Source organism: Apodemus sylvaticus, chromosome 14, assembly GCF_947179515.1.
Source record: "Apodemus sylvaticus chromosome 14, mApoSyl1.1, whole genome shotgun sequence".
In the NCBI taxonomy this organism is placed as follows: Eukaryota; Metazoa; Chordata; class Mammalia; order Rodentia; family Muridae; genus Apodemus; species Apodemus sylvaticus.
Window position 1 is genome coordinate 33,218,643 of NC_067485.1, and position 24,931 is coordinate 33,243,573.

A 24,931-nucleotide genomic window follows, 5' to 3' on the forward strand; every position below is an offset into this window, starting at 1 on the left:
AGGCAGAGAGGCATCTCCTTATCTAAACTCCTTCCTCCTGTTTTGTCGTAGGAATTGGAAGTCGGGCACTCATGACATATAAATCAATTAATAAAAAGTGCAGGATTGATCTGGCCTGGTGGAGACTGAGCTGGAAAACAATAAAGAAGGCATCCCTCTCAATCTAGCCTGAGGAGAAGAGACGCCCTCCACTTTTTACAGGGTTGCTGGGTTTTTCAGAGAGAGAATTGGCTTTTTTTTGTACCTTAGATTTTGGTGTTTGCACCCATGGCTATTTTCTTCTCACTGCCTCCCTTATTACCCAGCTTTATGTCTTCAGTGATGTCTTTCCCATACATTTCTCAAGCATTAATATCTTTTGAATTAACCCCAAAGTCCTCATCCAAAATAGTAATAAGAGTTATGGTCCTCCTTCATCTAGCCAGTGTGTCAAGTCTCCCTGCAGGTCAGCCTCATTGAAAACTTTATGTGTTTGGCCACACAGATGGAGATAACTACTTTCTGCAGTCAGCTAGCAAAGGGCCAACCCATTTCTGTCCCCGACTCACTCGGCACGGTTGGGCCCTGTGTATACTTTTTTCAGGATGACAAACCCATGGCTTTTGTGGTGACACAAGGACACCTTCCCGAAGCCTCCGCTGTCTAGGTCTGTCCTCTCCATCAGGTCACTGGATGCCATTTTAATATTGTCCAAGGACATGTCTGGTTGCATTCTGAATGCTCAGGATCTCCAACACACCACTTTTGGTTCTCACTTAGTGCTGTGTCCTATAAAACAACCAGAGAGAATATTTCAGGGCAAAAAGACCGTGATTAAAAAAAACAAAACAAAACAAAACAAAACAACAAATACTACATGTTGCCAGAGGTTGTGGCACATGCCTGGAATCCTATTACCTAGGAGGATGAGTCAGGAGGATTGAAGGTCTGAGGCTAGCTTGCACTCCACAGTTAGTTCTAGACCAGTTAGAAAATATAGTGAGTCTTGTCTCAGAACCCCTCACCTCCCAAAGTACTACTTATGTGAAGTGCCTTTGTTTTTCTTGGCGAGAAGTATAATCTGTGACATGAGCTGTTCAGCTAAAAGTTATGGAAGACTGTGATTTATTCCAGTGAATGCTTCATTTCTGGCATCATGGAACACTAGAAAAAATCGAAAACATTTTGTCAGGAAGCTATGCATGTTAGATAACATGAATTAAGCATCCACTGAAATTCATAGTTTAGTACAGAGGAAAGGAAAAATTCTAGGGACAAAAAGTAGACTGAGCATTGGACAAGGGGTAATGACTTATATGGTAGCAACTTTACTAGTGTGGCCCTAGGTTAGGAGTGAGGTGGTCTGCAGTCCAAGAGGGTTGGAGTGAAACCTTCCTCACCGGACCTCCTCAGGATACTACTTCTATTTATTTTTTAAGATTTATTTATTATTATACATCAGTATACTGTAGCTGTCTTCAGACACACCAGAAGAGGGTGTCATATCTTATTACAGATGGTTATGAGACACAATGTGGTTGTTGGAGTTTGAACTCAGGTCCTTCCAAAGAGCAGTCAGTGTTCTTAACCACTGAGCCATCTCTCCAGCCCCCAGGACACTACTTCTCAGTGGAAAGATGGACTGGAAAAAATAAGGAGCAGTCACTACCAATGAATATATGTGTCTAGGACTAGGAATGAAGTTAAATCATATTCTCTGTTAATTCATAACCTGAGCCATCTTCAAATACATTTGGGCCCTGTCTTTAGATGATCTTGGACATTCTCTTTAGGGCAGGATTCCGCAAACTAAGAATGTTTATGTAGAAAGAGGTCACAGTCTGATGACATTCTTAGATTATAATGTTAAAGCCAACAAAAAAACTTTAAGGCACATTAGGTATAAGTTCCCTTCCCAAAAGTATAAATAACAAAATAAAATGTCCCTTATGAGCTAGACTCTATGTATATAACAGACAGTAGTGACAAGCACTGGGTAAGAACATCAGGTAATTAGTCTATTGAATAATATCAGGAAATACATATGTCCTAAGTAATGATGAGCAAAGGTAGGGACTGGAAGAATATAAAAAGAATAATGCTGATCAGGAAGACGGGAAAGAGATGGTGACTCATAGGACCTGCCTATCTGCTGAGTGGCAGTCAGTATTCCTCAGGATGGGGACCTGAAGGAGAGTGCGCCGGTCGGCAGGTATGGAAGCAGCCACAGTGCCAGGATGACTGACACAGCTTTGCTGAGTTCACTGTCTTCTTGTCACCCACACATACAAGGTTACTCACTATAAACAGAGCCCCTTCAACCCAAGCCACGTTTATTCCCACTCTGAAGGCTGTGAAAATCAGACAGAAAACTCTAAAGGAAGGTAGGTTAAATACAAGGAAACAGTAGTTTATGGGTTGCAGTACATTTTAATGAGTTCCTAAAAGGTGAAGTAATGGCCAAAGAGAAAATCCAGGAGACCTAAGAAGTACACAAAGAACATCTCTGAGGTGATGTCTTAAAAGGCTTGAAACTATGATAGTCATTTCCCATGAAGTAAAGGCTCTTCCTGAGGGCTCTGTCATCCCCCAAGGAAACTCTCTGTTCACAATGGAAGACATGGCCCCAGTGTGCTTCATTTTGGGAGAAAACCTAAGACATTTAATAGTATCAAGAAGTATAGAGGCACCACTATTTATCAGGCCTGGTTTGGGAATCTTCTTAACACTATGTTAAAGGTTTTTGGATAGTTTAGGTGAGAAGTTTTCTGTTATTAGGAACTCACAGGTCCACAAGTTGCAGACACTTAGAGTTATTCAAGGAATAGATAATAACTCATAAGCAGAGGGTGACTATAATCCTGCCTAGTGGCCCGTGTAAGAATGCTTGGGTAAGCTAATCTCCTACACAGTACAGAGGCTTCCTAGAGGACACAGCATAACCGCACAGCTGATATCTGACAGACACATCAAATGATCTTCTCCATGTCTCAGGCATTGCTTAGCACGATGACTAGCAGTGGGGCAGCGGCAAAGAGAGGCGGTGGCCCAGATAGAGGAGGGAAAGCAGAAGAGTGAGGAAGGTGCTGGAAGCACACTAGCAGGAACCATGAAGGCAGTGCAGAGCAAGGATCTGCTTCCTGAGAGGATCAACTCTTAAGTCGTTTGCCTCGTGACTTTAAGGAACTTACTTAAGCCTCCATTTTCTCATCTGTGAAAGGAAATAACAGCCCATCTTGGGACTGGCAAGGAATTTTATGAGAAAAGAACACATGACAATACATTTGCCCGCTTCATGGCTGTGGCTACAGTCAGTCCTGTCGTTTATGTTTATAAACACCTGGACTCTGAGAACCTACTGTGTCACTGAGCCTGTGCACACAGGTGCATTTCCACGTGTCCACAAAAACAAAACAAAATGCTTCTAAGATGATGTGTAATGAGAAGGGGTATAACTACAAAGCTGATCTCCTGTCGCGGCAAAGGCTGTCCCCGAGAGCTCTGCCATCCCCAAGGGAATGAAGTGGGAAACAGCCTGAGCACGCCACTTGCTTACATGTTGTGTAATCCATGTACAGTGGATTAGTACTTGTCCACTGAATTGAGACTACCTAGCAAGTCCCTACTGACAGTATATGAGACTGAGAATGGACTAGTGTGGAGGCAGAAGGTGTTAACACTAATACGTGTTCCAGGTCTGATTCCTCCTTTCCAGTAAAGATTCTGGGCCATGAGGACCTGCACAGTCTTCCTCAGCTCATGATATACCCCTCCATCTCCAGCCACATTCTTTTAAACCCTAGTCAGGAAGACTAGAGGTTTCTGTTCTGCCAAGTACTTTCATTTCCTGCGGGAGCCGGATCTTAAGTCTTCCTGTTATGAGATGTTTACAGAGCCTGCACATCTCTCCTCAAGTGGTTATTTTAAAATTGTTTCTAATAAACTGTACAGAGGCAAAACAAAACAAAGCAAACAACAATAACACCACCACCTCAAAAATTACCAACCAAAATAAAAAAAAACCTGTTTGGCCACTGTCCTTAGTGCCTGGCAGAACCAAATACATGGTAAACATCTGTTAAGTAATACAAATTCTTTAAAAGAACTATTTAGGGCTGGAGAGATGGCTCAGTGGGTAAGAGCACCGACTGCTTTTCCGAAGGTCATGAGTTCAAATCCCAGCAACCACATGGTGGCTCACAACCATCTGTAAAGAGATCTGACACCCTCTTCTGGTGTCTGAAGACAACTACAGTGTACTTACATATAATAAATAAATAAATCTTAAAAAAAATAAATATTTCTTTAAAAAAAAAGAACTATTTAGTTGTTAAATAATTAAGGATATAGTTAAATGGATTATAAAGTATAAAATGGATTATATGGCAAGTCAATAAAAAAACTAACTAGAGAAAGACACCAAAATATTCACCAGCTTTTTATTTACATTGTAGGGCAAATTTTTCCTTTCTTCTTTATATTTTTGTTATGTCAGTGTCTTGTGTGTGCCTAGGCTGGCTGAGATTTGTGATCCTCTTGATTTGGTTTATGGAGTGTTGGGATTACAGCTGTAGTTCACCATTCCTGGCTCTTTACATTTTAAAATTACATTTCCTATAATAAACATAAATTACATTCGTAACAAAATTATGCTTTGAAAGAATTATGCCTTAACTCAATGGCTGAGTATTCTGAGGAATCAAACCTGAGACACTGATGAAGTTATGCACAATGATGTCCGTAGTAATGTTACACAGAGTAGCAAAGGCATGTATAACATGTATAACAATAACATGTATGGAAGATGTGTTATAACTCAATCATGCTCTGAGATACAGTTAGGGATCCATCCCATATATAGTTACAAAACTCAAGACACTATTATCGACATCTACAAGTAATTGCTGACTGGAGCCAGATATAGCTGTCACCTGGGAGGCTCTGATAGTGCATGACAAATACAGAGGGGGACACTCTCAGCCAGCCATTGAACTGAGCACAGGGTCCCCAATGGAGGAGCTAGAGAAAGAACCCAAGGAGCTGAAGGGTTTTGCAGTGTCATAGGAGGAACAACAATATGAGCCGCCCAGTACTCCTAAAGCTCCCAGGGACAAAAACATCAACCCAAGAGTACACATGGAGTTACCCATGGCTCCAGACGCATAGGCAGCAGAGGATGGCCTTACTGGACATCAAAGGGAGGAGAGGCCCTTGGTCCTAGAAAGGCTTGATGCTGCAGTGTAGGGGAATACCAGGACAGGGAAGTGGGAGAGGGTTGATTGGGGAACAGGGGGAGGGGAGATGGCTTATGGGATTTTCGGGGTGCGGGACCAGGAAAGGGGACAACATTTGAAATGTAAATAAAGAATATATCTAATAAAAAATACTACAACAATTCTACATTTTAATGTATAGTTATCTCAATGCATTTCTCAATGTGAAGGGAAAAGTTAATAATAGCTTTGTTGAGATATATTTCACAGATTCATTTTAATGAATAAACAAAGTTTAGAAACTAGCAAAAAAAGTTTTAAAAATGATGCAGGATGAGTATGTTTTATGGGTGTTAATGGTACACTCCTTAATCCCAGCACTTGAGGCAGACAGAGGCGGGTGGTCTCATTTGAATTCAAGTTTATTTAGTAGTTCCAGAGCAATTAGGGCTACACAGTGAGACCCTGTATGATGGTTTGTATATAACCATCCGGGGAGTGGCACTATTAGAAGGTGTGGCCTCGTTGGAGGAAGTGTATCACTGTGGGAATGGGCTTGGAGATCTTCCTCCTAGATGCTTGAGCATGCCCAGTCTGTTTCTGGCTTCCTTCAGATGAAGATGTAGAACCCTCAGCTCCTCCTGAACCATGCCTGCCTGGATGCTGCCATGCTTCTGCCTTGAAGACAATGGACTGAACCTCTGAACCTGTAAGCCAGTCCTAATTAGATGTTGTCTTTTATAAAATTTGCATTGGTCACGGTGTCTGTTCACAGCAGTAAAACCCTAACTAAGACCTCCAGGGGTAGGGAGGGAAAGCAAAGAGAGAAGTTTGGGTGGTGATGGAAGAGAGATGACTTAGTGGTTAAGAGTGCTTGCTGCTTTTGCAGATGACCCAGGTTTAATTCCCAGCACTCACGTGGCAGTTCACAACCATGAGAAACTCTACATCCTAGGGATCCAAGCCTTGTCAAGCACACATGTGGTGCACTTATATATACATGTAGGCAAAATACTCATATGCAAAAAAAGGATGTTTAGGAAATATACAAAAACTATTCACAGCAAATTCACTACAATCATGTCCAGGAATATGCCAATTCAAGTGTATGATTTCAACCTTATAAGTTCTACTTGGTTATTTCTCCTACCTGGCCAGACCTCCTGAAACTTGCAGCCTGCCTGGCTCTCTAGAGCCTCCAGTGGTGTGGAGCTAGGGAAAGTCTTCACTATCTTTGCAAGCTTGGCTCCAGACCTAGGTAAGTTCTTCCAGTCTTATGCTTTATGAGTTTGGGCTGGTCTTAGCACAAATCCTCTTTTGATAGATTTTCAATTATTTCTTTTGTGTTTTTATCCTCCCCCTTGAATGATTCAAATTTATGCTACTAATTTCTAACAATGCTGGAGACAGAACCCAGGGCCCCACACATACCAGTCATGCACTCTACTGGTGATGCCCATTCAGTGTCTTTTGAGAGAGCCATGTGGACAGTTTCCTGAGGTAGACCCAAGGATTGCAAAAACACTGAATGCAAGGCAGGAAGCCAGATAATCAAACATCATTTTAAAGACTTAACTAAGTCACATTTACCTGTTATAGTGATAACTCATTTTAACTAATGTCATGTCCTTGTCAATGGGATTTACTAATGTTTTGAGATAAGTGATTATTAAGTCAGAACCACAGGGAAGTGAAATTTTTCCACTAAAATGAATTTCAAGAAATTTCAAAATTAACACTGGCAAAATAAATCTACCTAGCTTTACTTAGTGAGTTCTAGACCAGTCAGGGCTACACAGTGAGACCTTGTCTCAGAAAAAAAAAAAAGTGTGTGTGTGTGTGTGTGTGTGTGTGTGTGTGTGTATCCCTTTTAATGGCTGAACTCCTCTTAAAACCCAATTAATTTTCAATGACAATCATATAATAAGAATAAGAAGACAAAGAATGTCAATTGCTAGCTGTGCCCTACTTCCTCCTTGACAGAATTCTGATTTTACTCAGGTAAGTGACATACCAGAGGCTGTCTGCAAGGTTCTTTAATTAAAGCAGCCCATGCTTTGTTCACAAAAAGGGCATCGAACAAGGAATCAAACCACCAACAAAAGACAAAGGCGGAATAAAATTTAACAAAGCATGATCAAATACATTAGCACATTGTGGCCTGTGAATTAATTTATCAAGACTATTTTCAATTTATAAATAAAGAAACTATAAGTTGAGGTTAAACAATTTACCTGAATTGAATGAATTCAAACCTTACCCCTTCTCTCAGACTTCCATTCTCAGTTCTTTAATACGTGCTGTTTTTCTAGGAATACAACTAATAATTTATGGTTTGAAAACCTCCAATGCAAAGATGAAATTGTTGCTCGGCATAGTGACACACACCTTCAGTCCGAACACTAGGAAGGCAGAGGCAGGTGGATCTCTGGAAATTCAAGGCCAGCCTGGTCTTCTACACAGCTAGCTTCAGGATAGTAAGGGCTACACAAAGAGACCCAGACAATACACAAACAAACAAATAAAATCATGCAGACTTACTTACCCAGATTAAATGAATATTCTACATTTTAAAAACATGGGGAAGTACAGATTAAATTTTAAAAACTTAGGAAAACTATGTTTAAAAAATAAGTATTATCCATGTTTATATAGTAAGACACATCTGCCAGAATAATATCCTACTGAAGTGTGGGAAACTATATTTTTGTCTCAAATTCCAGATCTTACTGAAGATATTAAGGAGACATGAATTAAGAAGTCATAGTACTGTGTTCAGTTTGTAATTGTTACCTTGAGCGTATTTCTTAATACAATCCTGAAAATTTAACATTATGTGTAAGGCTCAAAATATCAAAGAAAGAAAAATGAAAATTAAAGTTAAGAATTGTTACTACTGTTTTGTCAGTAATATAAACAAAACATCCTAAATTTCATTTCAACTAAGACTAGTATATTTCTGTATGGAATACAGCTGTGATAGTTCACCTTTCTAACAAGCCTTAGTAGTATCTTTCCAGTGGCTACAGAATTACACGACTAAGTCATTACATTGCAAAGTTCACTCCATCAAGTCTTCATGTGATAAGAAAGAATATCTTTCTAAAGGTCTTTTGTGGAATTTGTTGATTAAAACAGCATCAACTCTTTGCACAAAATAAAAGAACAAGGAAATCAAATGATCTGCAAGGGACAAAGAATGAGTCACCCTGGCCTGCACCATCCACCCTCAGGAGGCTCAGTCCAAAGCTCAGATGAGGAGGATGCGGCTTATCTTTTTCACAACTCAAAGAGGGTCTGCAGCAAATGCTACTGAGGACCAGTGTCAAACACCCAAGGCTTCTCTTTGTGAATCACTCCTTATTTGTCAGCTCACCTCAAAAATAGTGATGGAAGCTAATGACTGCTCTGCAACCTTCTGCTGCCCCAAGTACAACAGTAATAGACCATTTAAAGAGTTGACAGGTCCAGGGTTGATAGGTTACATTTAGGTAACCTTGTTAGGGCACTAACGCTTCAATAAGCCTTCACCCCTACCAAAATATTAGTAAGAAAGAAACACCTGTTCTACAGTCACTCTGTAACCGTGGCCACCGCTCACCTTCTGTCGTGACTTGAGCTAAAACGACCTCATGAAGGGTCCAACCTCCCGCTAGATGACAGCAAGTCCCGCGCTTTTCCATTTCCGGGTACGCTTGAAGCCCCGCCCACCATCCGGATTCCGGAAACAACGAGCTCCGCCCTCCGGTCCACGCGCAGAAATCCCGCGGCCCCCACCCCTTCCGGGAAACCAGCTGCTGGGGCTACTAGCGGCGGCCCCGGCCCCCGCGCTGACTTACCTCAGAGTCGGTTCCGCGGCCTAGAACCCCGGCCCAGGTGAGGAAGGACGGGCGGTGGACGTCAGGAGCTGCGCCTCGCTGTGGCTGCCCCGCCAGGACCGGACGGAGCTCCGTGCTGAAGTGGGCCCAGCCACTCCCAGGTTCCCCACAGCCTCCCGCTTCGCGCCGTGTCCACCTCGCTCCTCAGCGGGTCTGCGCCGCCGCTGGACTCATGGGAGGTGAGCGGCGCCCACACCCGCACTACCGAGGCCGGTCTGCTCGTCCTCTTTTAAAGTCTCTGAGGGGGACTGGGGTGGGGCTGCCCCTGTCCACGCCTCTGCTCACGCCCCGGGGCGGAGTGCACCGGCCAGCGCCCGCCTCCTAGCTGGGCATCGAGCTCTACTGAGCATGCCAGGTTTGCAGCCAGCCGATCCCAGAAGCCTGCCGGCGGAAGGAAGGAATGACAGTTCAGCCTTGCTTTCCAGCTAAAAGACGCGGTCATAGCTGCTCGATGTCAGCGCGGGAGACTGCTTGGCCCGCTAGAAAGCACTGTGTGCGACAGTGGCATTTGCAAGCTTTGTGGGTTCAGAGGTGACAGAAACACTGGCAAATTATCGTTCTTCTGCCACAGCAACCTGTCGAGGAAGAAAAGTGATTAATTTGTAGCCTTCTAAAATGGTAATTGAAATCCCAAGGCCCCTCCCCCCCAAAAAAAGGTTGTACAGGTGTCATTATAAGAAAGTTGCACGATAGTATAATGATCACTTATTGTCAAAAGATAAATGTGTCAATAGATCACAAAACACACAATAAAGCAGTCTTACTAAACCATACATACAAACATCACTTTAAGAAAATTCACAGCCATTGTACCAGATACCTCATCATGCAAATAAGCATTAAAAAGATACTCAATGTCATAGGGAACTCAACTTTGATGTAAAGTACATGTAAAATGCCCCCAAATCACAAACATTCACAGATGGTAATGAAAATGTGCAGTAACTGAAAAATCACATATATTCCTGCAAAGAATGCAAAACCTTTATGGTTACTGTATGATTTAGCAGTTTCACATAGAGGTATGTACCCAAATGAACATACATCTAGTGTATAAACGCATGTACTTAGGTTGGGTTTTTTGTTTGTTTGTTTTGAGTTCTTTCTTGGGGGGGGTATATTGGGTATGTGTGTATGTGTAAAATTCCACATATGAGGAGGCCAGGAGCCCACCTTCAGTTAGCTCCTTCTTACAGTGCATCTTTTTTCTTTTCCATACAAGGTCTTCATTTAACCTTTAGCTTGGGGAATGGACTAAGCTGTCTGGCCAGGCAAGAGCCTGCCTGACTTCAGCACCAGGGGTGTCACCATGGCCAGTTTTTTGTTTGTTTGTTGTTGTTTTTGGTTTGTTGTTTTGCATGGATGCTGGGGATTGAACTCAGATCCATATGTTGCCATGGAAAGCACTTTGCTGAAGGAGCCATGAGCTGTCTTTCCCAGGTCCCTGTACATTGGTTTTTTTTGTTGTTGTTGTTTTTGTTTTTTTTGGGTTTTTTTTTAAGTTTTTTCGTTTGCTTGTTTTATTTTTGAGTGTGTATTTATGAGTGCAGATTCTCCCAGAGGCCACAGAAAGGCATCAGGTCCCCTGAAGTTAGAGTTACAGGTGAGCTGGCTGGTGTGAGTCTGGGAACCACACTTGGGTCCTCTGGAAGAGCAGTATGTGCTTTTAACAGCTGCTGTATCTGAAAATTTTAAAGGTTTATTTGATATGTGTGAGTGTTTTGATTGCATGTTTGTGTACCACTTGCATGCCTGATCTCCATGAAGGTCAGAAGAGGGCATCGGATCTCTTGGAATTGGAGTTATGGATAGTTGTGAGTCACCATGAGTGCTGAGACCAGGTCCTCAGCAAGAACTACCACTGAGTCATCTCTCCCATGACTGTATTTGAACTTATGCAACAGCTTTTCATACTTGCCAAAACTGGAAATCAAATAACATACCTGTTTTTTTGTTTTTTGTTTTTCCTGTTGAAACAGGGTTTCTCTGTATAGCCCTGGCTGTCCTGGAACTCACTCTATAGACCAGGCTAGCCTCAAACTCAGAAATTCGCCTGCCTCTGCCTCCCAAGTGCTGGGATTGATTAAAGGCGTGTGCCACCACTGCCCAGCTATAATTTACCTTTTAATAGCTCTAGTAAATCTACCACAATGGACTCCTACTTGGAACTAAAATGAATTATAGAATTGAAAAAAAATTTGGTGTGTTTTTGTGTATTTTCTAAGTAAGAAAAATTCAATCTTAAAAACTTATGTTACAATGTATGATTCCAAAGATGACAATGAGGGCAAGTTATGAAGATTCTACGAAGGCCAGGGGTTGCCACAGATTTGCAGGGAGGGGGTATATAAGTAAAGCATAGGGGACTTTTTTCTTTTCAACCTGAAACTATGTGATCTAACTATAGTCACATGGATACCTGTCCTGGCATGTCTGGTCTGGGTACTCTAAAGAGGCAGAACCAAAAAGATAGGAAGATAGAAAGAAGGAAGATAGAAAGATAGGAGTAGGTGGGTTTTTTTTTTTTTTTTTTTTTTTTTTTAGAACTGGACTGTGAAATTATAGAGATTGAAAAGTTTTGTATGGGTCTATCAGACCTGTGTTGCTGGTAATGGGTCATTCTTAAATTTGAGACCTCACGATAGGAAAGCTAATAATGTACCTTTACAGTGTATGGCTAGTTTTTATTGCTGTTAACATCTTACTAGGCCTAATCTAAATTACAAGTTAACTTGAGAGAAAGAGAGAGAGAGAGAGAGAGAGAGAGAGAGAGAGAGAGAGAGAGAGAGAGAGAGAGAAAACAGTTTGCCATACTTGTGTTGTCTTTCTCTTATGCTTCGTGAACCTTCATTTTTTTTTGTAAGTCATTGCCTAAATCACATCTTACAAGCACAAGGGTGTTCTATAGTAGCACTTTTATAACTGCTACAATGAATGTGAATTTTGTTTTAAAGTCTGCTGTGTGAGTATGCTCTTCTGTACAAATATCAGAAAAGAAGACCCAAAACTACTGTTCAGAGATGAGTGATGCCTATCTAATATCTGGGTTAGCATTTTTTTTTCTTCCTGTGCAAGTTGAGACTTACTAGCACCTTGAATGCCAAATCATTTTATATTGCATTATGTATACTTTTGCAATCATGTTATTTGAGGCTGTGTGCTAATCAATATCTATAAGGAATGTTGTTACTTTTGTTTTATTGAGATACCAACACGGTGAGGGTCAGGCCACAAGTTACATTATGCGGATAGGCAGTCAGATTTTGGTTCCATGTGTATATTAGGTAGCCTAAAAACTATTTTTTTTTTTTTTTAGTTCTTAATGTCTTTGGCATGCTGATTAGGGTCAGAAATGAGATGCTGAAATGATTCCAGGATCTATATAAACCTTATAGTACTGCCTTCCTCTTTATTTTCTTCCTCCTGGTGGTCTATCCAGTACTTTCTGCTTCTAGGGGACGGTGTTTCCACTCTGCTGCAGAAAGCTGGGCTTTCATTGCCTACAGCTACTTGCTTCCACAAGTGTCCCCTGACTGGAGCCAAGATGGGAAGAAAGCAAAGAGAAAGGGAGGAAGATTTGGTTCAGCCTCTCATCAACTGAAAAGTTCTATGCCTTTGAGGTTTCAGTTTTTGTTGATTCCATTTGTTGTGACTATGGAATTTCTGTAAAACCAAACAAAACTTCTTATTTGGATACTTAATTGACGTATTAGGGTTATTTTTATGAATAGTTGTCATACGATGGCAACTCTTCTAAGGAAACATTAACTGAGGCTGACTTACAGATCAGGAGTTTAGTCCATTATTGTCACTGTGGGAAGGATAGAAGTACACAGGCAGATGTGGTGCTGGAGAGGTAGCTGAGAATTCTACATCTGGATTAGCAGGTAGCAGAAAGAGAGAGTATGTGGACCTGGATTGAGCTTCTGAAACATCAAAGCTCTCCTCCATGACATACTTCCACCAACAATGCCACATCTACTTAAACAAGTCCACACCTAACCATACCACTCCCTATGGGCCTGTAGGGGCATTTTTATTCAAACCACAACTGGTGATTGAAAAAGAAATCAAGGAACAAATGATTAATTCTTAATCCAGCTAATTCAGGGTTATTTATAGAAAGAAAAAGACTAGACTCTCCAACTTACTCTTTTAGAATGTTCTTCATATGAAAATTAGACAAGGATGAAAAGCAAAACGACAGGCTAATTCAGCAACATCAATATAAAACTTTTTTTCTCATCAAAATGAACATTTTTATTGTTCTCTTTATTAATACATTCCGATCATAGCCTCCCATCCCTCTACATCCTTATAAACATACACATCTCCCCTCTCCCTAGATTTACCTCTGCTCCTCCGGTTTCCTTCAAAAAAGAACAGGCCTCCAAGGGATATCAACATTAACACTGTATAACAAGATGCAGTAAGACTAAGCACAGACTCATATCAAGGCTGGATGACGTAACTCAGCAGGAGTTAATGGGTCCCCAGAGCAGACAAAAGAGCCAGGGACACCCCCTCCCATTGTTAGCAGTCCATAACAACCTTAAGCTAAACAACTATAATATGTTGCAGAAGACCTAATGCAGGCCCAATGTAGGCTCTGTGATTGTCACTTCAATCTCTGTGAGCCCCTATGAACCATACTTAGTTGATTGTGTGGGCCATGTTTTCCTAGTGTCCTGGACCCCTCTGGCTCCTACAATCTCCACCCCACCACACACACACTTCTGTGGGCTACTCTGAGCTCTACCTAAAGTTGGGCTGTGGGTCTCTACAACTGCTCCCATCAGTTGCTGGGGAAGCTTCTCTAATGATAGTTGTGCTAGGCATCAGTCTATGAGTTTAGCAGAATATCATTAGGAATCATTTCATTGACTCTCTCTTTTTTTTTTTTTTTTTTGGCCAGTTATGTTTCGTTCTACTGTAGGTTTCTGAGCAGCTTCCTGACAGTCTAGCAGTGTTGGGTATGGACTTCCTCTTATGGCATGAGCCTCAAGTTAGACCAGTCATTGTTGGCCACTCTCACTAGCTCTGACACTTTTTACAGGCAGGATAGGTAGGCTGTGGGTTGAAGGTTTTCTGGGTGGGTTGGTTTCCCAAGCCCACTATTAGATGCCTTGCTTGGTTACTGAAGTTGCTGATTCAGGCTCCATATTCTCCATTACTAGGAGTTCTCACTAGGGTCAACCTCATAGGTTCCAGGAAGTTAACACTGTACTAGTGGAAATGTTCCCAGTTCCAGTCATCTCTCCCTGTATTCTTTCCCTCTCTCTCTCTCTCTCCTCCATTTGATCCCTTTTGTTCCTATTCCCACCTTCTACAGTCCACTGCAAAATTATTCTATTTCCCCTTCCCAGGGAGATCCATGTTCTCCCCAACCCCATACACTTTAGAGTCCTCCTTGTTACTTATCCTCACTGGGTCTGTGGGCTGTATCATGATTATTTTTTACTTAACAGCTAATATTCACTTATAAGATAGTATAAACCATGTTTTTGGAGACTGGGTTGCCTCACTCCAGATTGTGTGTGTGTGTGTGTGTGTGTGTCCATCCCTGCATTACCAAGCCTACTTGATCATGGGAGATGGTCTTTTGATGTATTCTTAGATTCAGTTTGCGAGTATTGTAAATATTTTCACATCAATGTTCATGAGGGAAACTGGGCTGTATTTCTCTTTATTTATTGACTCTTTGGCTTGTGTATCAGGGTGACTGTGGCCTCATAAAATGAATTTGTCAATATTCTTTCTGTTTCTAGTTTGTGGAATAATTTGAGGAGTATTCATGTTAACTCTTCTTTGAAAGTCTGATAGAATTCTCCACTAAAATTGTCTGACCCTGTGCTGCTTTTGGTTGGAAGATGTTTAATGACTACTTCTATTTCATTATGGGTTACTTAAGTTGTTTGACTGATCTAAGTAGTATCTATTGAGAAAATTATCTGTTTCTTTTAGGTTTTCTAATTTTGTGGAGTATAGGTTTTTAAAGCATGACTTAACTGATTCTTTGGATTTTCTCAGTGTCTGTTCTGTCCTCCTTTTTATGTCTGATTTTTTTTCAAATTTGGATAATATTTCTCTTTTAATTAATTTGGATAAGGGTTTGCTTATCTGGTTAATTTTCCCAAGGAACCTATTCTCTTTGTTTGTATTTTATTGATTTCAGCCCTCAGTTTGATTATTTTCTGCCTTCTACTTCTTTTGTGTGCCCTTGCTTCTTCTTGTAGAGCTTTCAGGTGTTCTGTTAACTTGCTTGTATGAGATCTCTCCACTTTTTTTCCTGTGGGCACTTAGTGCTATGAACTTGCCTCTTAGCACCACTTTTCATTGTGTCCCATAAGTTTGTTGTGCATTCATTTTCATTGAATTCTAGAAAGTCTTTAATTTCTTTCTTATTTCTGTCATGACCTAGTAGTCATTCAGTAGAGTTGTTCAGTTTCCATGACTTTGTGGGTGTTCTCTTGTTCTGTTGTTGTAGCATCCAGCTTTAATCCATGATGGTCTGATAGGATGCAGGGGGATTTTCAGTTTTCTTGTATCTGTTGAGGCTTTTTTTGTGTGTGTGTGACTGAGTACATGATTGATTTTTGGAGAAAGTTCTGTGATGTGCTGAGAAGAATGTATATTCTTTTATGTTTGGGTGAAATGTTCTATAGATATTTGTTAGGTCTATTTGGCTTATAATGTCTATTTAGTCCACTAATTCTCTGTTTAGATTTTGTCTGGATGAACTCTCTGGTGTTGAGAGTGGGGAATTGAAATATTCTACTATCAATGTGTAAGGGTCAATTTGTGATTTAAGCTTTAGTAATGTTTCTTTTCTTTAATTTTTTTTTTTTTACAAATGTGGGTGCCTTTGTATTTGAGGCATAGATGTTAAGAATTAAAACATCATCTTTGTAGAATTTTCCTTTGATGAGTATGAAGAGTCCTTCCCTATCACTTTTGATTAATTTTGTCTTGAAGTCTATTTTATTTGATATTAGAGTGGCTACACCAGCTACTTCTTCAATCCTTTTGCTTGGAATATCTTTTCCCAATCCTATACTTCATGGTGATGTCTGTATTTTATGTTGAGGTGTGTTTCTTGTATCCATCTGAATATAGGTCTACAAGCCTATTTCTCAGTTTGTCTTTATTAGATGGGTGTTTTGTTTCTTGGTTTTTGTTTCTTCTCTAGTCTTCTGATCTCTTTGGCCTGTGGTTAAGTAGGGGGTCTCTATCCAAGTTGGAGGCAAGAGTTCTGGAGCTTTCTGTGGCCTCTAATCTAGCAAAGAGTCCCCTCTTGATTTGGAGGCAGGTACATAGTGACAATAAAGGGGGGGATTAGGGATAGTGTTGGGGTGGGGGCACCCAGAGAGTAGAGAAGATCTGCAAGCTGATGGCCTACTTGCAGTTTTGGTGGCCGGTGTTGCCTCTGGTCCAGCATGGAGTCTCCCCAATGCTAGGGTATGGCATCAAAGAGGGGAGGAGGATTGAGGTGTGTGTGTGTGTGTGTGTGTGTGTGTGTGTGTGGTGAGGGTAGGGGAAACCAAGAGCATGGGTAAAGTCAGAGGGTAAGCAGCCTACCGGGTCTTCTGGCAGGTGTGGCCTATTGTACTGGCTGGTTTTGTGTGTCAACTTGACACAAGCTGGAGTTGTCACAGAGAAAGGAGTTTCAGTTGGAGAAGTGCTTCCATGAGATCCAGCTGTGGGGCATTTTCTCAATTAGTGATCAAGTGGAGAGGGCCCCTTGTGGGTGGTGCCATCTCTGGGCTAGTAGTCTTGGGTTCTATAAGAAAGCAAGCTGAGCAAGCCAGTAAGAAACATCCCTCCATGGCCTCTGCATCTGCTCTTGCTTCCTGATCTGCTTGAGTTCCAGTCCTGATTTCCTTTAGTGATGAACAGCAGTTTGGAAGTGTAAGCTCAATAAACCCTTTCCTCCCCAACTTGTTTCTTGGTCATGATGTTTGTGCAGGAATAGAAACCCTGACTAAGACACCTATGGTTGGGCAGGGGGTGTCTGTCAGAGTTGGGGACTGGAGCACAGAATTGGGGAGGGGAGGGACAACTGAGGATTTGTTGGAAGCTAGAGAGTGGGAGGGGTTCATGGGTAGTTGGCCTAATTGGTCTTCTGGTAGGTGTGGTTTATGGTTAGGCTTATATAAAACTTCTATTGTTATTATTAAAACAGAATTCATCAGGGTATACACACATACAGACTAATGTAAGTTTCTCAGACAAAGGGTTAGTTTAAGATTAGTGAAGGCAGTTTGTAATACTTCCTGCCCCAAAAGTTTAAAGTTGAAAGTATGGTTATCTATAAGTATGTATCAAAGTATTTGGTAATATTCAGTAACCACTCATAGCAGAGGTAAATCTGTAAGTGTTTCACATTAACTATATTATGTAATAAGGTGACAAACATCACCACAGGAAGGGAAGACAGCTTGGATACTCACTGCTTTTACAAAAAAAGACAAGGCAAGCTGCTATTTTTCTGGAATGAGATATTGGTTCTTCTCTTGAAAATGTGTCCTAAGATATTGGGATGCCTCTAAAAACAGAAAACAATGGGAAAAGGTACAACATTTATAAAAGGAGAAATGATCATTATTCACACAAGAATTATGTCAAACAAGTATAAAAACTCTCTGATTTGGGAGATCTCAGGGGTCCCCATGCAGAGGAGGAGAGCTGCAGTTGCCACGTAGATCAGTTAGAGTTAAATTAAGATCAGCAAGAAATAGAATCTCAGAAGCAAAGAAAAGCAGCAGAGAAGGCAGAAGCAGAGAGAACAACTTTGCTTAATTTTCTGAAGACAGACAGTGGACACTGTTCTCTGCCTTGTGCTTGAATATGTGTATACATATTGACCTGATTACATATGAAGATGACAGAATAAGAGACAGTGCTTTGGATATTGAGTGTGTTCCCTAGAGGCTCATGTGCTAGGTGTGACTGTATTGAAGTGGTTGAACCTTTAAGAGGTTTAGAGAGACTAGTAGAAAAGTGATCAGTTAGTTCACTGGAGGTGCTGCCTGGAAAAGGGATTAATTTAATTAACAGTAGAACTCAATTCTCTCAAAAATAGTTTTTTTGGGGGGGGGGCGGGGAGGGGGGATAGGAGAGGGAGAAAGATAGAGCCTGAGACTAGGGCATGGATGCAGCCAGTTAGCAAGAATTACTTGACAGCCTGAGGCTTAGGCATGCATGTTCCCTCTTCTAGCAATAGCACAGGACCTGGAAGCTGTACCCATATTGTCTTGGGTGACTTCGGTGAAAATACAAATAACTTTCAGTATAAATAACTTGTAAGACTGCTTTGACTAGATAGACCAAGATCCTCCTTTTGGAAAACTGAACAGAATTTCAGAATTTAGAATGTGTTGGGTCCTTATCATGCTAGCACACCATTTGATATGCCAAGCAAAGGACAAAATGAAGGCAGAGATAGTGGCATTGCTCCATTAACTTCATCATGCACCCTTTATCATACCCTACTGATAGGTAGCTCCTTTACATCCTCTTCTAAGCAGTCATCACCATCACTGACTTCAAAGTCAGAAAAGTTTAGAAAATGGCATCTTTCCATGGAGTCAACAGTGAGACATTTAGCTTGGCTGAGGAAACCTGTAGTTCTAGTCCAGCCATAGTTAGGAGGCAGAAAATAGCCATCAGCATATTTTCCTCATGTGAGAAAGAACAGCACCAGGGAACTCACTTACCTCCTACCCCCACCAAATCTCTCAACAGGTTGAAGAGGGCAATTGAGAAAAGCCAAGATCTACTGTAGGAAGAGAGCACAGTCAAGTGTCCATGTCCAGTTTTATGTCAGCTGTCTAATAAAAGCTCTGGGAGAATTGAGAGAGACTATCTGGAACTTGGATTCTGTTCCAAGGGTAACTGAATCAGTGTGGCTTACCATGGTATCAGGTACTTAGGCGGGAAACAAGCTCTGCCAATGCTTTTGCCAGGACTTTATACATCTGATTGACAAATCAACCACACCAAGTTTTTGCTGTCCTTTTGACCGCAGTGCTAACTGACTGCTTGAGCTGGGGATCAGCTGCCATGCCTTTTGATCGTCCCCCCATTAAATGTTTCTCTGAGAAACATACTTCTCAGCTGTTGGCTAAAGCCACCATGTACTCTTCCCTGGCTCAGCTGGGTTAGTACTTAACTGGACTGTTCAGAGAATGTGTGAGAAAAGATAGGGGTTTGTAGCGTACCCTGTCCAATCCAGTCATCTTACAGGAAGATTAGCCCACAAGGGGAGGGAGGTTGTCAGTCTTTCATCCTCTTCCCCTTTCCATTGCTAGGAGCTTTTCTCTGCTCTCTTGAAGCAGTATAGGTAAATTGAGCCCCATGATACTGAATTCTTTAGCTATTGACATTTTGGATTAGGTGATTCTCAGTGGCCTGAGTTGTGATGTGGTAGGTGAAGGGCGATCTTATATCTTCTATGTTGTTTAATTGTTTCTGAACTCCAGTCTCTAGATACAGTAGAACCATTTTCTATCCAAAGTGATAAGTATCAAAAATGTTTACAGACATTTTCAAATTTCCCTGAGGGAATGAAACAAAAGAAACTCTAGTGAGAACCACTGCCTGGAGGATAGCTTGCCTGGGGAAAGAGAAGACAAAAGGAAAATGGTACTAATTTCACTGATTGTGGCATTAAGTTGCATGCCTTGTCTGTCACTGGGCCCTTGCAGTTGGTGTTAGCATTACTTCATTAAGCCTCGTGTGCAGGCTTGGTATAGCAATGTAGTAGCACTGTTTGTGTGAGACCTGGTTACATATCTAGGTTCACATAGCCTCATACTAAGCAAGCATCAGGAGTGACAAGGTATGACTTACACAGTACTCTATCCCGGCCAAGCTGAGTCACAGCTGCTCAGGCCTCAATAGTAAACGGCCTGATGGACAAGGTTGATCCATATTCGCATTGTTTCAGACCATCCTATTGCTTGGATTAGAGCATGAGAGGGATGTAGGAGTGAGAGGGGGATGGAGGTGGCAGTATGAGGGTGAAGGGCATATTGCTGGGTTCATTTCTGAGGACAAATCACGTAGTTTTTTCTTTGCCTCTCCCCCATCACTGTACTTAGGGTGGAAACTAGAACCTTGCATGTGGCTAATCAAGCACCATGCACCTGTCAGATGGGACGTGAACAGGACTTACTATGTGGTTGTTTCATGTGACTAGGTGTACAGAGCGCCTTTGTTATGCATAGTATTGCAGAAAATATATCATTGGGCATTTATAGAGAGAGAAGATGAGTGCAGTCTTCAGAGAGGCCTTTCTTGAGGAACTCTTCATTGGGTATTTCCCAGGAAAAGCAGTAGTCTGGAGAAAGTCCTCCAGGCTTAGAAAACATTATGTTTTACTAACTGTAAGAAAAGCAGATACAACATAAGCACTGGTTTTTAGTGCTTTATGAATATATTAATGAGAGAGTCTTACTCCTACTCCTAGCCTTCTTTTGTAGCAATAAAAATACTTTCTTGTCAAATAAATAAATGAGTGAACCTGGCCCCCAAACTTTTCAGGATTTTAGCCATGTCATGTGATCTCTTTCTCACATGTTCTCACCGTATTAACACCATCTACCTTGAAACATTTACTGGGAGGTAAAGACATGGAGCTATTCACTAGTGGACTTTCAGCTGCCATACTATGAACTAAAAAAACCCAACTTTAGTTCTTTGTGTATCTTGGATATAAGCCCTTTGATGTAGGGTTGGTAAAGATCTTTTCCCAATTTGTTGGTAGCCATTTTGTCCTTTTGACAGTGTCCTTTGCCTTACAGAAACTTTGTAATTTTATGAGGTCCCATTTGTCAATTCTTGATCTTAGAGCATAAGCTATTGGTGTTCTGTTCAGGAACTATTCCCCTGTGCCCATGTCCTCAAGGGTCTTCCCCAGTTTCTTTTCTATTAGTTTCAGTGTGTCTGGTTTTATGTGGAGGTCCTTGATCCACTTGGACTTGAGCTTAGTACAAGGAGATAAGAATGGATTGATTTGCATTCTTCTGCATGCTGACCTCTAGTTGAACCAGCACCATTTGTTGAAAAGGCTATCTTTTTATTCCACTGGATGGTTGTAGCTCCTTTGTCAAAGATCAAGTGACCATAGGTGTGTGGGTTCATTTCTGGGTCTTCAGTTCTATTCCATTGACCAACCTGCCCGTCACTGTACCAATACCATGCAGTTTTTAACACTATTGCTCTGTAGTACTGCTTGAGGTCTGGGATACTGATTCCTCCAGAAGTTCTTTTACTGTTGAGAATAGTTTTAGCTATCCTTGTTTTTTTGTTATTCCAGGCAAGAATATAGACTCCAGAAAGCCAAAATACCCTATTAAAAATGGGGTACAGAGCTAAACAAAGAATTTTTACCCTGAGGAATATCAAATGACTGAGAAACACCTAAAGAAATGTTCAACATCCTTAGTCATCAGGGAAATGCAAATCAAAACAACCCTGAGATTTCACCTCACACCAGTCAGAATGGCTAAGATCAAAAACTCAGGAGAAAACAGGTGCTGGTGAGGAGGTGGAGAAAGAGGAACACTCCTCCACTGCTGGTAGGGTTGCAAGCTGGTACAACCACTCTGGAAATCAGTCTGGCAGTTCCTCAGAAAACTGGGCATAATACTACCAGAGGACCCAGCTATACCACTTCTGGGCATATCAGAGGATTCCCCAGCATGTAATAAGGATACATGCTCAACTATGTTCATAGCAACCATATTTATAATAGCCAGAAGCTGGGAAGAACCCAGATATCCCTCAACAATGGAATGGATACAGAAAGTGTGGTATATTTACACTTTGGAATACTACTCAGCTATTAAAAACAATGAATTCATGAAATTATTAGGCAAATTGTAGAACTGGAAAATGTCATCCTGAGTGAGGTGACCCAATCACAAAAGAACACACATAGTATGTACTCACTAATAAGTGGATATTAGCCCAGACACTTGGAATACCCAGGAAAAAATTCACATATCAAATGATGTCCAAGAAGGAGGAAGGAGAGACCCCTGGTCCTAGAAAGGCTTAGTGCAACAGTGTAGGGGAATACCAGGACAGGGAAGCAGGAAGGGGGTGATTGGGGAACAGGGGAAGGGAAGAGGACTTATAGGACTTTTGGGGCGGGGGTCCTGGAAAGTGGAAATAATTTGAAATGTAAATGAAAAATATATAGAATAAAAAACCCAACTTTATAAAGAACTCAGCTACATACTTTTTGTTATAATTATAAAAAAAGAGAATAAGACAGACTATAAAAAATTTATCTGCACTAGCAAAATTTTTTTTATATTCATTTCTTTTTATATTTGTTTCTTTCTATTCAGTTTTTTTTTTTTTTTTTTTATTATTCGATATAATTTATTTACATTTCAAATGATTTCCCCTTTTCTAGCCCCCCCACTCCCCGAAAGTCCCGCAAGCCCCCTTCTCTTCCCCTGTCCTCCCACCTACCCCTTCCCACTTCCCCGTTCTGGTTTTGCTGAATACTGTTTCACTGAGTCTTTCCAGAACCAGGGGCCACTCCTCCTTTCTTCTTGTACCTCATTTGATGTGTGGATTATGTTTTGGGTATTCCAGTTTTCTAGGTTAATATCCACTTATTAGTGAGTGCATACCATGATTCACCTTTTGAGTCTGGGTTACCTCACTTAGTATGATATTCTCTAGCTCCATCCATTTGCCTAAGAATTTCATGAATTCATTGTTTCTAATGGCTGAATAGTACTCCATTGTGTAGATATACCACATTTTTTGCATCCACTCTTCTGTTGAGGGATACCTGGGTTCTTTCCAGCATCTGGCAATTACAAATAGGGCTGCTATGAACATAGTAGAACATGTATCCTTATTACATGGTGGGGAGTCTTCTGGGTATATGCCCAGGAGTGGTATAGCAGGATCTTCTGGAAGTAAGGTGCCCAGTTTTCGGAGGAACCGCCAGACTGATTTCCAGAGTGGTTGTACCAATTTGCAACCCCACCAGCAGTGGAGGAGTGTTCCTCTTTCTCCACACCCTCTCCAACACCTGCTGTCTCCTGAATTTTTAATCTTAGCCATTCTGACTGGTGTAAGATGAAATCTTAGGGTTGTTTTGATTTGCATTTCCCTAATGACTAATGAAGTTGAGCATTTTTTAAGATGCTTCTCCGCCATCCGAAGTTCTTCAGGTGAGAATTCTTTGTTTAACTCTGTACCCCATTTTTTAATAGGGTTGTTTGGTTTTCTGGAGTCTAACTTCTTGAGTTCTTTATATATATTGGATATTAGCCCTCTATCTGATGTAGGATTGGTGAAGATCTTTTCCCAATTTGTTGGTTGCCGATTTGTCCTCTTGATGGTGTCCTTTGCCTTACAGAAACTTTGTAATTTTATGAGGTCCCATTTGTCAATTCTTGCTCTTAGAGCATACGCTATTGGTGTTCTGTTCAGAAACTTTCTCCCTGTACCGATGTCCTCAAGGGTCTTCCCCAGTTTTTTTTCTATTAGCTTCAGAGTGTCTGGCTTTATGTGGAGGTCCTTGATCCATTTGGATTTGAGCTTAGTACAAGGAGACAAGGATGGATCAATTCGCATTCTTCTGCATGCTGACCTCCAGTTGAACCAGCACCATTTGTTGAAAAGGCTATCTTTTTTCCATTGGATGTTTTCAGCCTCTTTGTCGAGGATCAAGTGGCCATAGGTGTGTGGGTTCATTTCTGGATCTTCAATCCTGTTCCATTGATCCTCCTGTCTGTCACTGTACCAATACCATGCAGTTTTTAACACTATTGCTCTGTAGTATTGCTTGAGGTCAGGGATACTGATTCCCCCAGATTTCCTTTTGTTGCTGAGAATAGTTTTAGCTATCCTGGGTTTTTTGTTGTTCCAGATGAATTTGATAATTGCTCTTTCTAGCTCTGTGAAGAATTGAGTTGGGATTTTGATGGGTATTGCATTGAATCTGTATAGTGCTTTAGGCAAAATGGCCATTTTAACTATATTGATTCTGCCGATCCATGAGCATGGGAGGTTTTCCCATTTTTTGAGGTCTTCTTCCATTTCCTTCTTCAGAGTCTTGAAGTTCTTGTCATACAGATCTTTCACATGTTTGGTGAGAGTCACCCCAAGATACTTTATACTGTTTGTGGCTATTGTGAAGGGGGTCATTTCCCTAATTTCTTTCTCAGCCTGCTTATCCTTTGAGTATAGGAAGGCCACTGATTTGCTTGAGTTGACTTTATAACCTGCCACTTTGCTGAAGTTGTTTATCAGCTGTAGGAGTTCTCTAGTGGAGTTCTTTGGGTCACTTAGGTAGACGATCATGTCGTCTGCAAATAATGATAGTTTGACTTCTTCCTTTCCAATTTGTATCCCTTTGACCTCCTTATGTTGTCGAATTGCCCGAGCTAGTACCTCAAGTACAATATTGAAAAGATAAGGAGAAAGGGGGCAGCCTTGTCTGGTCCCTGATTTCAGTGGGATTGCTTCAAGTTTCTCTCCATTTAGTTTGATACTGGCTACCGGTTTGCTGTATATTGCTTTTACTATGTTTAGGTATGGGCCTTGAATTCCTGTTCTCTCCAAGACTTTAAGCATGAAGGGATGCTGAATTTTGTCAAATGCTTTTTCAGCATCCAATGAAATGACCATGTGGTTTTGTTCTTTGAGTTTGTTTATGTAGTGGATTGTATTGATGGATTTCCGTATATTGAACCAACCCTGCATTCCTGGGATAAAGCCTACTTGATCATGGTGGATGATCGTTTTGATGTGTTCTTGGATTCGGTTGGCAAGAATTTTATTGAGTATTTTTGCATCGATGTTCATAAGGGAAATTGGTCTGAAGTT

At 41.2% G+C, this 24,931-nt stretch overlaps 1 protein-coding gene across 5 annotated transcripts in view; it reads right to left on the minus strand.

The window, feature by feature from the left end:
- Positions 1-9,328, minus strand: part of Ripk1 (receptor interacting serine/threonine kinase 1) — a 33,125-nt gene extending 23,797 nt beyond the window's left edge. The window contains exons 1-3 of one of the 5 annotated variants that reach the window (XM_052156811.1): positions 9,032-9,328; positions 1,005-1,143; positions 549-768 (exon numbers count right to left, since the gene is read on the minus strand). In XM_052156811.1, the coding sequence (XP_052012771.1) occupies positions 549-712 (164 nt within the window). In that variant the 5' untranslated portion in view covers positions 713-768; positions 1,005-1,143; positions 9,032-9,328. The other 4 variants (XM_052156812.1, XM_052156808.1, XM_052156809.1 and 1 more) reach the window with 4 other exon arrangements.
- Between the last annotated feature and the right edge of the window lie 15,603 nt (positions 9,329-24,931).